The sequence below is a fragment of the Propithecus coquereli genome, unplaced genomic scaffold, assembly GCF_000956105.1.
Source record: "Propithecus coquereli isolate 6110/MARCELLA unplaced genomic scaffold, Pcoq_1.0 Scaffold25, whole genome shotgun sequence".
NCBI classification, from domain to species: Eukaryota; Metazoa; Chordata; class Mammalia; order Primates; family Indriidae; genus Propithecus; species Propithecus coquereli.
In genome coordinates this window covers 843,965-860,441 of record NW_012148063.1, presented here as the reverse complement: position 1 = coordinate 860,441, position 16,477 = coordinate 843,965, and the positions used below count along the sequence as shown (strand labels likewise).

At 38.4% G+C, this 16,477-nt stretch overlaps 1 protein-coding gene across 1 annotated transcript in view; it reads left to right on the top strand.

Annotated features, from left to right (window-relative positions):
- The window catches only part of SYNE1 (spectrin repeat containing, nuclear envelope 1), a 534,160-nt gene that overhangs the window by 359,888 nt on the left and 157,795 nt on the right, over positions 1–16,477 (top strand). Inside the window, 7 exon segments of the mRNA XM_012646782.1 lie at positions 102–293; positions 8,373–8,504; positions 9,478–9,587; positions 11,269–11,425; positions 15,143–15,274; positions 15,513–15,668; positions 16,259–16,468. Coding sequence (XP_012502236.1) covers positions 102–293; positions 8,373–8,504; positions 9,478–9,587; positions 11,269–11,425; positions 15,143–15,274; positions 15,513–15,668; positions 16,259–16,468 — 1,089 coding nt within the window.

The following is a 16,477-nucleotide window of genomic DNA, read 5'->3' as shown; positions in this document are numbered from 1 at the left end:
GTTTGGTGCAAGACTACAGAGGGTTGTGTTTCGCTGTGGGAACCAGCCTTTGCAGAGGCTGGCAGGGTGTGTGAGTTTCACCCTTATTTCTGTTGCTCCAGAACATGCTGGTGGAAATAGAGCAGAAGGTGGTGGCCCTGTCAGAGCTCTCGGTGCACAACGAGAACCTGCTGCTGGAGGGCAAGGCGCACACCAAGGAAGAGGCTGAGCAGCTGGCGGGAAAGCTGAGGCAGCTCAAGGGGAGCCTGCTGGAGCTGCAGAGAGCCCTGCACGACAAGCAGCTCCACATGCAGGTGAGGGCTCCCAGCCCGCAGCGAAACTTGGCACGTTGTTTGCACGCCTCTCCTAAGCATGTGACACATGAAGGAGCAGGTGGGAGGGTGATACGCACTCATGTTTGTACCTGTTTTACACAAACATTTTAGCATGACATTTTAATTTTACACTCTTTGACTTTGGCATATACTTTCGAATAGGTTTCGTAAGGACTACTTGAGTCCATAGACCTAAGGACTGCAGTGAGGGGGAAAAGAAATGAAATGAAAATAATTACCCCAAAACTTTAAATGTAGGTCCTGGGTGAAGTTATGCAGACACTTTCACATTTCTCTTTTATTTCTCTTACATTCTACCTTTTAGATATATTCAGACTTTTATTTAGTGCCTACAACTTTAGAATTGTCATAGATTCCAGGTGAACTCAACTTTTTACTGTCATATAATGACCGTAGTGTTCCCTAATAGTGATTTTTGTTTTATATTGTGAGAACTTTTGGGGGTAATATTTGCCTGACATGTATTTTAACTTTTCTTTGATTTCAACCTTTCTGGGTCCTTGTGTTTTAGGTTTGTTTCTTATAAATAACATTTAGCTATATTATATCGGTTTCACACATTTATTCAATTAGAAAATCTGACTCTTATAGGACAAGTTTAGTCCATTTAAATTTATTGTGACTACTCATGTGTTAATATATTGATCCTTCTTCAGATCAATGTAAGAATATTAGAACACTGTCACTCAGTTTCTCCCCATGTATCTTACATACATATTACCTAGCACTTTAATTCTGTTTTTTAACCTCCACAAATTAGATATTACTATTATCATCTTCTTCAGAAATTAAGCAAATGTTTATTGAAAAGCTACTGTGTGCCAGCTAATGTTCTATGCAATAGAGTGAAGGAGCATGGAAAATAACTATCTATATATATCTGTATATTCCTATCTTCCAGGGATTATGGTCGGGGGAGACAGATAATAAATACAATTAGAATGAATTATTACATACCAAATTAGAAGATGGTAAGAGGTATAGGTGACATGACACAAGACAAGTAGGTAGGAAAAGGCAGGGATGGGAGGATTTGCAGTTCTAAACAGGGTGGCCAGGGAATCCTCGCTAAGGTTACTTTGAAAGTACATGTGAACCACATGGTTGTGAGGGAAGAGAGTTCCAGCCAAAGGAGGAATTAAGTACAAAGGCTTCCAGGTGGGATCATACCTGGCCTCTTCAAGAACACCAGTGTGACAGGAATGGCGTGAGCAAGAGGAGAGTAGTTGCAAAGGAAGTCAGAAGGTGTCTTAATGTGTTCAGGCTTTATAACAAAAATACCATGAACTGGGTGGTTTATAAACAACAGAAATTTATTCCTCACAGTTCTAGAAGCTAGAAAGTCCAAGATCAAGTTGTCAGCAGATCCAGTGTCTGGTGAAAGGATCTCTCTCTGATTCATAGATGGCATTTTCTTGCTGTGTCCTCACATGGTAGAAGGGGCTAGCTAGCTTTCTGGGGTCTCTTTTATAAGGGCACTAATCTCATTCATGAGGGCTCAATCCTCATGATCTAATCACTTTGCAAAGGTCCTGCCTCCTAATATTATCACATTGGGGATTAGGTTTCAAAATGTGAATTTAGTGGGGGCACAAACCTTCAGACTATAGCAGACGGTAACAAGGGGCCCAGGTACTAAAGGACTTTGTAGGCATCGTGTGGACTTTGACTTGGAGACTCTGGAGGAGATGAGAAGCCATTGGAGTGTTTGGGAACAGAGGAGTGGCAGGATGAGATTTTAACACTGTAGGGAGACCAGGGTGGAGGCTGAGGGGACCAGTGAAGAAGCAGTAATAGCACAGTGGCAGAGGTGATGAGAACTTGCCAGATTTTTGATATCTGAAAAGATGGAGACCATCTGAGGAACAGATATTGGAGGAGGAGGAATAGTTAGGCCAGTAGTTTAGTTTTGGACAAGTTAAGTTTGAGATGCCTATTAAATGTCAACTAGCAGTTGGAATTCACAGGAGAGACATAGACTGGAGTCATCAGCTTGTAGATGGTACTTTAAGGCATGAGATTTAAGGAGCTCAGCAGGGGAAGGAAGATGGGTAAAGACTAGGGTCCTAGACTAGGCCCTGGGACAATCCATCATGAAGAGTTTGGAAGATGTGGAGGAGCCCCCAAAAGGGAGTTAAAAGGAGAAGCCAGTAGGAAGACTAAGAGTTTAGTTCCTGAAAACCTCTTGAAGACCATCAGATAGATACTGTTGGAAAATGAGGTAAGATGAAGACTGAGAACTGCCCACTGGATGTAGCAACATGCACATCACTCATGCCCTAACCATCCATTGGTTCAGTGGAGTGAAGGAGGCAAAAAGCACCCTGAAGTGAAAGTAACAGTGATAGGAGGGGCATTGGAGGGAGAGAGTACAGGCTACTTCAGGAGTTTTGCTGTAAAGGTGTCTACAGAGGAATGGGATAAGCTATAAGAAAGTAGATCAAGAAAATTTCATTTAGTTTTATTTTAGTTTTGAGATCAGAAAAATAATGATGTGTTTACATGTAGGTGGAAATAACTCAGTAGAGGAAAAATTGATGAAAAAGGAGTGAGATGACAAAGGCAATCTTCTTGTGTAGGAGGGAGAGGATAGGATCAAAAGTGGAGGGTTTGGTCTTAGAACTTAGACCAGAAGTGGAGGGTTTTGTCTCCCCTTCCCTTTCTGCTAAGCCAGGGACCAGGTAACCCAGAAGCCCAGTAACACTTGAGGGCAGAGTCAGGACTTTACTCAATTTAAACAATTCCTGTGCCCCTGGGCAGGATCTGCTAGGTGTGGCACCACATGGATGTGCTCAGCCCGGCCCTGGTAAGTCTGGAACCCGGCTTTTCAGCCCGTCAGGAGTTCCTTTCCTCCCAAAAAATGTGGCTTGGAAAATACTTTAAAAACTACTTTAAAACTACTACACAAAAATGAAAAAGTTCTGTATGACAAAAAAAAAAAAAAATTGGCTGACTTAAAAGACATGGACAGAGAAGAAACTATGCAATTCACAAATCTTTTATAAATCAATAAGAAAAGATCACCTGACAGAACTATGGACAAAGGATATGAAGAGATAGTTCACAGAAAAAGAAATACAAATGGACAATGAACATATGAAAAGATGCTTGAACTCCTTAGTGGATAAATGCAAATCAAAACAAAATACAACTTTTCACTTTAAATTCACACACTTGAAAATGCACATGTAATCTGACTTTACAATTAAATCAAAAAGAAAAACATTAAAAATATTAAAATTGAATATAACCAGAATCATTTTCTAACTTTAAAAGTAGACAACAATCCACTTAGTTTTATATGCAGGTATTGTCAGTATAACACAATGCTTTTCTCTTTCTTCAGCGGTGATCTGTCAATGAACTGAATCTCCAAAGAAACTAAAACAAAGGGAAAGTCTTCAAAATTTCATATGTGGGATAACAATGATTTATAAAGCTCTTATTACACCCTTATTCTGCTCTACCTGTAGAGGTAGGTAGCCTCTAGGTGTAGAGGAAGAGGTAGCTTGATATGCCCATGCACACCTAGAGATTAAACAAGACCTTAGAGCCTGGGGAGGAAATCCCAGTGAGTGAAACAGGCCCCCTCAGGCCCTTGGCAGCTGTTACTCTGCGCCAGCTGTTGTCATACAAGAATTTACAGGCAGCATTGCTAGATCTTCCAGTCTCTCAAGAGATGGGAAATTAGGATTTATTTCTAAAATATACCAATTTTTAAACATTGACATATAATTCTAGAATGTTTAAATAATTTGTGTGCCAAATAAAGCCTATTCACCCACCGGGATTGAAGTCTCCCCATCTTGGTCCCACCAGTTATGGACTAGATGATCTGGGGGAAGAGCCTTGAATTTCCCACAACTTTCTTACAGATCAGTTTACTCATCTTTAAAATAGGGACAATAATAGTATTTAACTTAAAAAAAATCATCCTGAGGATTTTAATGCAAGTAATGCTTACAATAAATGTTCAAATCACAGCAATTGTAATAATAACAATAACTGTTTCCAAGCCACATTTTTTGGGAGGAAAGGAGCTCCTAATGGGCTGAAAGTCCAGGGTGCAGACTTACCAGGGCCGGGCTGAGCACATCCGTGTGGTGCCACACCTAGCAGATCCTGCCCAGGGGCACAGGAATTGTTTAAATTGAGTAAAGTCCTTACTCTGCCCTCAAGTGTAAGCTTTCCTGTGGATGCTGTTGTGTGAAGTGTAAATACAGAAAAATGTAGTGTTTTACCACATTAAAATTGGTCATTGTTTATTTTTCAAATGTCTATAAATTCCATCATCTGTGTCTAATGAAGTTCTCAGTATATAGAATATTGATGGATTTTTTTAAATAATTAGAGCTCTTCTCCATCCGTGGGAATAAAAGGAGTCTTGTTTACATTATTATTGCCATGAAAAGGATCATTTCCCTTTATGTAGAAAACTAAAAATATTTCGGAGTTGATCTAAAATTAAAGTTAATTGGGGAAAAATCTATTCGATGAAGATATCGGTAATATTAGTGCCCTTTAATTGGGGCTTGGATGATTCAGGAGGGCTAGAATACCTTCCAAAGACTTTTGTGGCTATAAGCACACAATTTCTTAGTGCTGTCGTATCTGTAAAATGTTAATACCTGTTACCTCCATTCTTTTTAACCAATTGGACTTGTGTAGATATCAGTGAATAACTAATCTCTTTTGTTCCTCACCACCACTAAGTAGACCGCTTCTCTATATGAAGAGATATAGATTGAAGGGCAGGAATAATAGCTCTTGAATCACGTAGTATCTTTCTTCGTAAGAAGTTTAGGTCGTGTTTACACATTATCATCCATTGAAGGAGCACAGAGTTTGCCCCATAAAAATAATAAAATGCTTTTAAAGAAATTTTTCATTTAATATTTAGCATTTCCCAATCCTCATTCATCTTCCAAAGAATGTTCCTGGCAAAAGTGTTTACCATTCTAGTATTTCCAAAATAAACAGCTAATGTAGCCCCACCCAGTGGTGACTCTGGCGACAAAAAGCCACCTTCCTCCCCCCCATCCCTAGATATGAGAGAAAACTGTCATCACACCTCAGAGAAAGTAATTACCATAATCGTGTTCCCTCTGGCAGTGCCTTCTCTTCCCAAGGGGAGAGGGAATAAAATGTGAACTGGATTCTAAATCATTTCTTGCTTCCTGTGGTCTAAGTCTTAAGTTTCAAAATGACTAAGTGAGTCAGAGAAAAATTCACTAACTGAAAAACTGAACCTAACCACATAGAATCTGAATATATGTCTGTGCATGTAAAAGTGAGTGAGTTGTTCTTAAGACCTGATACTTCAATTGTCATTGTTCCAAGCACAAATGTGGTGTGAGGGATCGGAAAGAAACGCTCTCATAGAAGAGTGAGTTGGTGCCAAGCACTGGGAGAAGTTACCAAGGGCGTCTTCAGGCTGGGCTCTGAAAAACAAACTTCTAGCTGAAGAGAAAAGCAGAGAGGAAGTGGCCTGGATCCCACAAAGGAGAGTCAGCAGGCCATGGCCAGGGTCACTATTTTGTCAGCTGGAGAGACTGACTGGGGACAACTTCCAATCTTATGCACTGACTTCTTGAGGCCATTCTCTATAGGTCCCTTTTGACCTGCTGTCTCATCCTCACCTGGAAGAACCAAGATCTTTTAGAGCTTATTCTTAGAAGATGGTGGATTCTTAGATGGGGGAAAATCTGTTCCATGCAGAAAATCTTGGGCTCCAGTCTTGGAAGAATGCCCATATACCCCACTTCCTGCTTTCAGGAAAATCACTGCTTATCTTTGAGAGACATTTCTGGGAGGGGAGAGAATTAGTTAACTGGGTGTCACTAGTCACCCATTTTGAAGGTCTTGCAAAACATAAATAGCATATTTTAAACCAATTGTTCTTCCTACACCACACTCCCTGGCTCATCTTAAAGGAGAGGGCGTGCCTGTGAGCTAAGCTGGTCTCAGCGGATTACGTGTTCTACCTGTAGGGTTTACTGTTCCACTTCAGTTCATTTAGCTTCAAGCACTGATACTAATGTTGCAAACAGTCCACAATTTAATTATGATATTCTAATGAGAAACAAAAGGGTAAACAGACCTCATCTATTTCCCTGTAATGGTGAGTGTAAAATTCTGAAAGGAAGAGGCAGAGAAGGGTCTCTCTGGGCAATTAGGCCAGCTGAGTTGGGATGTTTGGATCCCATTGCATGGTCACGCTTGGCAAAGACCCACCGGGCAGGGAGCTCCAGAACTAGATGGCAGGATGACTCCTATGGAAGCAGCCCAGAAACTGTCCCTCCTCTCCGCCCCACCGTACTCCGGCACACTGGCCTCGTCACTGCTGCTGTTCTCTCCGAAATGCCGAATTGCTTTCACCTTGGGTCTTTGTGCCAGCTGTTCCCTAGGCTGGCTAGCGTGCCCTCCCCTGGATCTTTGCCAGGCTGGAGGTTTCTCATCTTGCAGAGCACAATTGTGTCTTCTTAAAGATGCTTTCTCAGACCACCCTAAGAACTTTCTATCCCATTATCTAGTTTCACTTTCTTTGTAGCCCTCATCACTAGCTCACTTTATCTTGTTTGTTTATTGTCTGACTCCCTGCCAGGGCCCTGGCCTTCCTTTTTCTTTGCAGAATACATCCAGCTCCTAGAGCAGTTTCTCACACTTAGTGGCTATTTAATAAATATTTAGTGAATGAGTGTTATTGAAATCGTGTATTTATCCTTTGACATATGAATATATGTGAGTAGAAAGGCTCCCATTCAGAACTAATCTCATTTGCTATGCAGCATTTTAGTGCCTTTCAAATCTTATTAGAATAATCAGCCAGCAGGGACAAACTTGCCTATGTGTGAAGTCATTGCTTTTGTCTTTCTCCTTTAGCCAAACTTTATCAAAGCCATGGCAACCAGCTCCTGCTGATGGCGTAGAGGGCGGGATCAGCACTTTTCCAGAGATGTCACCTTTGATTACCACGGACCTCTGAAGGCTCAGTTAATCTTTTGAATTTGTAGAATTGGTAACCACATGTGCCCACAGTTAAATGATATTTTTTAATGTGCTAATTTTAAGGGTTTGAAAGACAAGCCTTTAAAGGTTTCTCATATGTGAGCAGAGTCTATTCATTATATAGAGCAGTCTGTAAACATAGCTGTTAATATATAAACAGCACACACTCAAAATAGAGAATTCTGGGAACAATTCAAATCTGGAGCTCTAGTGGGGTGGACATAGAAGGTTTGTAAAGACCGGTTTCAGGGACGAGGCTTTCGCCCACTTAAATGTCTTGGGATTTGAGTTACCTGTGGTTGACCACATCCTGCAGGCCGGTGAGACAAGAGGTCTGGCCCTGGGTGATGAAAGGTGGGACAGAGGATGCCCAGACACCCTGGGAAGCCCTTGCCTCTATTCTACAGACAGTAAATTTTCTTCCATATGAATCAGAAATAAAGTTTAAGCTCTTACTGAATTCTAGAGATTGTGGTACCTTACAGAACTGTGGACTTACTGCTTCTTAAAGACACTGAAATCTCTTTGGTTAGGAACCTTTTAGGAAAGTCTTTGAGAAGCAAGTACATGCCACATGCCTTCATTGCACAGACTTGGGTAGAGAAGGTGGCATAGGGCAGGGTAATGCTTTCACAGGAGGGACACAGTAAATTATGATGGGGAATGATCATTTGAGAAACATTTTACTTTGTGTGACAGTCAACAAAAACTCATAAAAGATCTAGAGTTATATTTTTGTGGAGAAAATTCTGGCATAATATCTGGTGAAACATCGGTCAGCTAACCTCTAAATAGATGGGTCCCCCCTCAAATATTTCTGTGTGTGGTCATCTGTTTATTGTTCTTGCTCCTGGAAATGCCATAACTTAGATGGGCTTTGTGTTACTGCCTTTAAAAAAAATGTGGTTTCATGTCCAAGTGGAGTCACTTTGGTATCATTATACAGATCACGTCAAAGCCGTCTCTACATTTTGGTTAAGGTTTCTCTGTGGGTACCATGACCCTTGATTTCTGCCTCATTAAAAGCAGGGAACAGCACAGGAGAAAGAGGAGAGTGATGTCGACCTAACGGCCACGCAGAGCCCCGGCGTGCAGGAATGGCTGGCCCAAGCTCGCTCCACACGGACCCACCAGCGGCAGAGCAGTCTCCAGCAACAAAAAGTAAAGTGTTTTCTACCTCTCGCTAGCCTGCAGATGTTCAAGGGGAGAACTCGAATGAAATGTTTTAGAAAGACAAATTGCTTCTTGTACTAAAGACAGAGAGTCCCTTTATCTTCTCTTTGAATGAAGCAAGATGCAGCTAACCCTGTCAATGTACTGACTCATGACCATTGGAATGATTGGTCATTTTAAAGTGCAGGGTTTAAGAAGAGCTGGTGTTTAGGTTTACAAATAGTGTAATGCAAATATAATCCATCTTATCATGGATACCTACTCTATTTTCAGATTTGCCCTCATTTGAGTCTGTTTTGTTATAATAAAAATCTCAGGAAGGCCTTTGAGAATTGGTGAATGTGTGTGCATTACATGTTTTTTTTAAGAAATGCAATGTATTTTTTACTTTCAAGTGGATACCATCACAAAGTAGGATTGCACATTGTTGCCTAGTGAAACAAATGAGCTTTGATGAATAAGAATAATTCCTCATTGATACCTTAACTGTGTGCAGAAGGAATACTAAAATTTTATTTTCTCAAAGAACAAGAATATTTATTACAAATAATGAAGACATAAGACCAAATCCATTGATAATCCAGTTTATCAAGTTAAGTGGGAAATTCAAAAAGCTGCTGCTCTCAAGGATGCATCCTGGCTTGCACAGTACTGATTTTGAAATGTGAAACTGCATGTTGTACCACTTGAGGGCACCATTGCCCAGCAAGATTTTATTTTCCCACTGATTCTCCCTCCCCCGGCCCAGATTTTTCAGATATTCTTTATCAAAGCAAAAGAAAGCTATAGAGTAATCTGAAAACACATCTGAGTATTTACCCACACCACACCTTTTATGCAATGTACAAACTTAAAAGGTTTCTACCAAAGTTCTCTGAGAATTTTATAGACGTAGAACCTGATCGTAGACAGTAATCAGAAAGTAACACGGATGTTTGCATTTATCCTTTCCCTGGAGCAGGAGTTAGAGCAGGAATTGGCCGAGCAGAAGAGCCTCCTCCGCTCAGTCGCCAGTAGAGGAGAGGAGATTCTAACCCAGCATTCAGCTGCAGAGACCTCTGGTGGCGCTGGGTATGTTCTGAAACACAACTTTCTCTTCACTGTGTTTCCCTGACATTTGAAGAAATGTAAACATCTCACTCGAAATTTTATTTTAAACATCTTCTGAAAAATTTAGTCATGTTTTTCAATTTTACCTGAATTTTGAACATTTTGTTGCATAGCATGAGCACAGCTGGTAACTATAATAAAATATAATAGTTAACTTGTTTGCCTTCCTTCCAATACCTTCAGCATATCAGTCCATGAGCTCATTTTTTTAATCAGATAAGAAATTATTATAAAATTAGATCCGTGATATCTCCAACTGAATAGTTCTATCTAACTACAGAGCATTTTCCCTGCAAGAGCTTCTCTTCCCCTCATGCCATTCTGAAAAATAAATGTATGTGCTTGCTAAATATCTTAACTGTTCTTGATGGGTCTATTTCTATAATTCCGGCATGTAAGGTCAGTGAGCTTGGGATCTTGGTTTGGAGTTGAGACTTTTAAAGTCTTACACACAGAAAAGTAAAACGTTAAAAGAAACATTGAGGAAGTTGGAGAATTTTCAAGTTGAAGATTTTGATTTAAATGGTAGGAAGGTAAAGGAATTGTAATAGAGTAGAAGTATCCCTATATTTTGAGTCAGGTCTGAGTTTTATTCTAGTTTCACACCCATCAATTTGGAAAAGTCGCTTAACTCTGAGCCTCAGTTTGCTCCACTGTAGAATTAGAATAATAATCCCCTACTATAATCACAGAAGTGCTGTGAAAATTGTGAATGTCAACTGAGAGGATATATAAGAAAACTATTTTTAAAATCTACAACATTAAAAAAAAGTTTTAATGAAACCTCTGTTCGTGTATTGCTAAAGGTTGCAGTTTGGTAGTATCCTTTGGCAAATACCTTTGACTCTGTATCTGAACTTCTTTTCAGGAGAAATAACATAAAGAAGGAAATATGTTTTATGGAGGTGATTTGAAAAATATTATATGTAACACCAAATAATTAAAAAGGCAGAAATGCTCTCTTATATAAAAAAGTTGAAAAATTTATATGCATATATAATCTTAAAAATTATATAAAGGTCTCAGAAAATGTATATATGATGCTAAATACAAATATAAAATTGAAAGTACAGTATGTGTGTAGATAGAATGTAGATAATGAAAACTACCTTTGGAGATAACAGATGTGGGAGCTTTTTAAAAAAACTTTTTTACAGTTTAATCAATGCAGACATATAACATCAATGATGACTATATATAGGGTGTGTATATATATGAATTTTGAAGACAAATGATAGGAGAAAGCAAACTAAAATGCAATTGCAGCAGATACATTAATATTATGACAAAATATATAGGAAATAGGAAAGCATCAAGAGAAGAAAACAAAATAGGAAACTGAAAGTATTGGCACAGCTAATAAATGTAAATTTAAAAGAGTAAGAATGAGTACTCTTAGGATATCTATGGTCTGGGATTACCTTTAAATAACTCTAAAACTGTAAAAATTATCTTAATAATATAAAGGGTTTAAAAAATCTCTATTGTCTATCATGCTTAAAAATTCTAGTGAGGCCATAAATATGTATCTATAGTAAACCCAAAATGAGGCACTCTGTTCCTTCATTGATTGAATCGAGACTTGCCTTCACTTTGCTTTTTTGTACACATTATAAATTGAGATTATTTATTCTTCTAATAGTGAAAAACCTGATGTGTTATCCCAGGAGTTGGGAATGGAAGGGGAGAAATTATCCATGGAAGACCAGATGAGGATGAAATGGGAAAGCCTTCATCAGGAATTTAGCACTAAGCAGAAACTACTACAGAATGTTCTGGAACAGGAACAAGAACAAGTGGTATCAAACATTTTGCTTTTATATAGTAACTAATATAGAGGACTTACAGCTCATGCTGAAGGAATATAACTGTGCAATAATCTATATTTTCATAATCAATTCCAAACTAAGACTTGAAACAAATTTTTCATTCTGTATTTTTCTCAGCCTGTTTTACATTTTCCTTAATAATTATATATTTATATGTGAAAATTTATTTCATTTCTGGATAATATTTTTTCTCAAATATGATTAATATCTGATTCCTTGTTGGCATAAACCATTAAATTTCAAGTGCCCTATTTTTTAAAAAATTTTTTGCAACCTTGAAAATTAGGAATGCAAATCAAGAATATACACATCTAGGACAAAAAGAATTCCTCAAATCTGGAACTAAATTGTCAGGTCATCTTATTTTCCATTGCTATTTCCAGTGTTTAATAATTTCAGGAGATCTTAATGAGAAACATATTGGGACCTTGGTGGGTCTAAAGGGAAGGAAGCCAGTGGTTAGCTGAGTTGGTTACTGACCCATGCGTAAGGCTGGTTCCTGGGATGGATGCTGTGTGATGTTGGGCTTGGTTCCATCAAACATGCCAAATCCAAGGGAATTGAATAATAGCAACAGATGGTACCAGGTAATCGCTCTTAGTTCACTCTAAGTAAGCCAGGGAACAACTGGAAATCAGAGGAATTCGAAAGTTAAGAGGGCTAATGAGTGAGCCAGGAACCCAGAAAGTCTGGGATGCCTCCTACAGCTGTGGCCCAGAAGGATTCTCAAAATAGAAGACCAGTCCCATGTCCTGGGCCAGCAATGCCTGTCTAAGCTCATTCCAGGACAGTGGTCTTATTAGGGTAAATTCTAGAACCTTTACTGCTGGTCTGAGGAAGCTGCTACTCTCTCTGCTCTGGCCATGACTGGCTTAAGGGCTGGGCAGGGCTGGACGTTGAGTGAAGGGTGTCATGACTACGGTACATCTGAGGGCAGGCAGGAGCTGACAAAGCAGGTGCTACAAAGCATACCGCCAGGACTAACTGAAAGGAGATGGTCTAAAGGTCATAACATGTCCCCGCAGCTGTGGAGAGCCATGCCCAATTCTCTCCAGAGCCATTCTTTCTATCCCATTTTATAAAACCCCATGGCCTGCCACACTTCCTGCCCTCCACTCTCCGAATCTGGCCAGCAGCCTTCTTTGCCACTGTCTACGGGAACAATCACCAGCTTCGGCTCTGGGAAATTTAAAGCACTCCATTTCTGCAGGCAATTATTCCAGAATCATACTCCACCCTGGCAAATGGTGCCCTATACTTTTTGCATGGACCTTCTAACTGTGTTTGAGCTAACCCTTAAATCCCTGATCAAACATCCCTCAAGTGTAATAACAGGCACAATTTTTTAGCCTGAAGTTCACTAGGTCAAAGGGCATTAATCTCTCAGAGCAATTTTTCTTCATCTATGCACTTCCAGTGTATTTACTGCTTCTATACAGAGCACCCCACATGGCTTCAGGATGAGATACAGCTCGTGTTTCGGGGAACCTATAACCCAAACAAGGAAATATTTCACGCATTTCTGAAAAATTAAGCAACCATGATAACTCCATAAGCAGGAATTCAGAGAAAACAGAGGTTAAAAAACTTAAAAAAGAAGAAAGTCACTGTAAGAGGTGTGGAATTAAAAGAAGCAGATTATAAAGGGGTGCTGGGGAGTGGACATTCCAGCTGCCGTAGGGAATGTTTCCAATCAAACTCGGTGTCCTATGATTTTTCGGGACCGTGAGTAATCAGCCTGAAAGATGAGGAGGAGTTGTTTTGAAAAATCATAGGCGACTGAGTTTGATTGGAGACATTATCAAAAGGTTTGAATGCTAGGCCATATTATGATTGTTACTGGGGAACCATAAGTATGCCTAAAAGAGTTTACGGGAGATAAGGTCAATAATGAGAATGAAGAGATCAGTTTAGGTCTGGTGTTTTGGATGGGTTATTTCACTATAGGTAGTGCCAAAACAGAGAAGACAAATTGAGAAGAAGAAGGCTATGATAACATTTCAGACATTTAAAAAAATGATTGTTAATAATTTTCTAATTTATATAATCTATCTTTGAGAAAAATCACTCTACTCGTTTTGAAAAATCACATACACTTATTGTAATGAATTCACATTATGCAGCCAAGTATTAAGGTGAAAATTAAAAAGAACAGTAATTATAACAAGTCCCATATTCTGGAAATCAGCTTAATCTTTAAAGCCATCAATGCTCATGACCAGTCCTTTTAGCATATCTCTTTAATTCTTAAATTTTTAAATTTCGATTCAGCTCTTAAATATCTATATTTCATTGTGAAGTTATTTTTTTTAAGAACTCAGGTTCTATCATGTTTGGAAATATCAGCTAGTTGGCCTCTATGTTTGATGGACATTTTGCTGTATGTAATAGTCTTCTGTCGTACTTTCATTCCTTCAGAATTTGTGTGTGTGTGTGTGTGTGTGTGTGTGTGTGTGTGTGTGTGTTACTGTCCTCTGGCATTGAATGAAGCTTTAGAAAAATATAAGGTCAATCTACTGTATGTAATAGTCTTCTGTCGTACACTTTCATTCCTTGACAGAATGTGTGTGTGTGTGTGTGTGTGTGTGTGTGTGTGTGTGTGTTACTGTCCTCTGGCATTGAATGAAGCTTTAGAAAAATATAAGGTCAATCTACTGCTTTTCCCCTTAATTTTTTTGATTTTCTGCCTGGATACCAGAATTATTTCTTTTTCTTTAAGTTTCAGTAGCTTATCTAGGTTATATCTGGTGTTAAGTGTTCTGTTATCATATTATTCTTGTAACACAATGTGTTCTTTTTTATATACAAAAATCAAGATTTGCTTTTTTACTTACTTTAGGAAATTTTTCTTGTATAATTTAAATTTATTTTATGTTAGATTTGTTGTATCTCTGCTTCAAGGATATCAATTACCCTTATGTTAGATCATCTTTTATTTTTTTCCTGTATCTATTGACTTCTCTTTAGTTGCATTGATCTTTGTATTTTTTTAATTTACATTCACTTTTCATCTGATTATTAAAAGATTTTTCTCTATGCCAGTAATTCCATGTTCAACAATGTCTGTTCTCATGCTTTCTGTTTCTAATTTATTTATGTTTTAGTTTTATTTATTTCATAAAGTTTACAAGCTAACTTTTAATTTCATTTTCTTGTTTTATACTCTCAACTTTGAGCTTTCATTTTGTTGACTTTATTTTTTGTTATCGTTATTTTATTTTATTTTTAGCTGACACATAATTGTACTTGTGGGGTACAGTGTGATATTTCAATACATGTATATACTGTGTAATGATCAAATCAGGGTAATTAGCATATCCACCATCTCAAATATTTATAGCTTCTCTGTGATGAGAACATTCAAAATCCTCTCTTCTAGCTATTTTGAAATATATAACACATTATTGTTAACTATATCCACCCTACTGTGTAATAGAATACTAGAACTTATTATCTGTCAGGCACTTTTTTCCACCACTTTTTTAAAATCCATCAGTGAAAACAATGCCATGGCTAAAGCTAGCCACCATGTTTAGTGGGCATGGTGTGTTGTAGAAGTTATATTTCTCCCAAAGAGATTTTCATAAGGACAGTTTTTCCAGCATCTACTTCAATGTGTATTTCTAAATGAGTAAACTGGGACATAGGTCATATGCTCTTAAATAAGCTGCCCCTGTTTGCCTGCAGCTTTACAGCAGGCCAAATCGACTCTTGTCTGGTGTGCCACTGTACAAAGGGGACGGGCAGACTCAAGATAAATCTGCAGTTACATCTTTGCTGGATGGACTGAACCAGGCCTTTGAGGAGGTTTCATCCCAGGTAGGGCTGTGTTATCGGTGTGATTGTCTTGGTTCGTAGGGTCTTCTCTTGCTTGTGTTGATTTCCTTGGCCTCTGGAAAGTTGTTCCACCCATGCACATGAACTGTTGAGACCCCCACACTAGTGATGAGACCTAAAACAAAGAGCCACTAGACATGGAGTCTCATCCTGTTTTTCTTTGATTCCTCAAAACACTATAACTGATTCACCGTTTTTTTGGTATATGTTTGTTTTCCAGGGTGGAGGGACAAAGAGGCAAAGTATACACTTGGAACAGAAGTTATATGATGGAGTCTCAGCTACCTCTACTTGGTTGGACGATGTTGAAGAACGTTTATTTGTTGCCACAGCACTTTTACCAGAAGAAGCAGAAACTTGTCTCTACAACCAAGAGGTAAGTTTGGCAGTTTCTGCCTGTGCATGTGTGATATTACAGAGCACTTGAAATTTTGATATTGGATAATTAATTTATGTATAAAGAAGGTCAAGCATAAAATAATTTTTAATAAAGAACAAATTGGGTGTATTTCCATGTAGCATCATATAGAACAGAATTGCTTAAATATAAGTCACTCTCAAAGATATTTATGTTTTGTGTTTTTAATTCTTTAACTTGTGTATGTAAGAGGAGGAAAAAATGGAAAACTCTTTGTAGAAACAATGTTGTATATCATAGATCTTCCACATATGAAACACAGGCTAAAAAAATGTACTGAATTCTTAAATAACCATTTACAAAACTCATTTTTAACCATTGTATATTATTAGTAGCTAGTGATATAAAGTTACTGAGAAAAATCTCTCTTCAAGAGCAGCTTGCCTAAAATGTATAAAAGTATATATAAAAGAGGTTCAAGTTGTCTTCATTAGAATTATTACTAAGCATAAGAGATTTATTTGACTTTCTATGAGGAAATGACTTGATATGCATATCAATTTGTGCATCTAAACACTGAAATGAGGGTCTTCTTTTATCAACCCTAGACTCTTGCCAAAGACATTAAGGAAATGTCTGAAGAAATGGATAAGAACAAGAACTTGTTTGCTCAAGCCTTTCCAGAGAATGGGGATAATCGAAATGTTATTGAAGACACTTTGGGTTGTCTTTTGGGCAGGTTGTCTTTGCTAGACTCAGTAGTGAACCAGCGTTGTTGTCAGATGAAGGAAAGACTTCAGCAAATACTAAGTTTTCAGGTAAGTAAG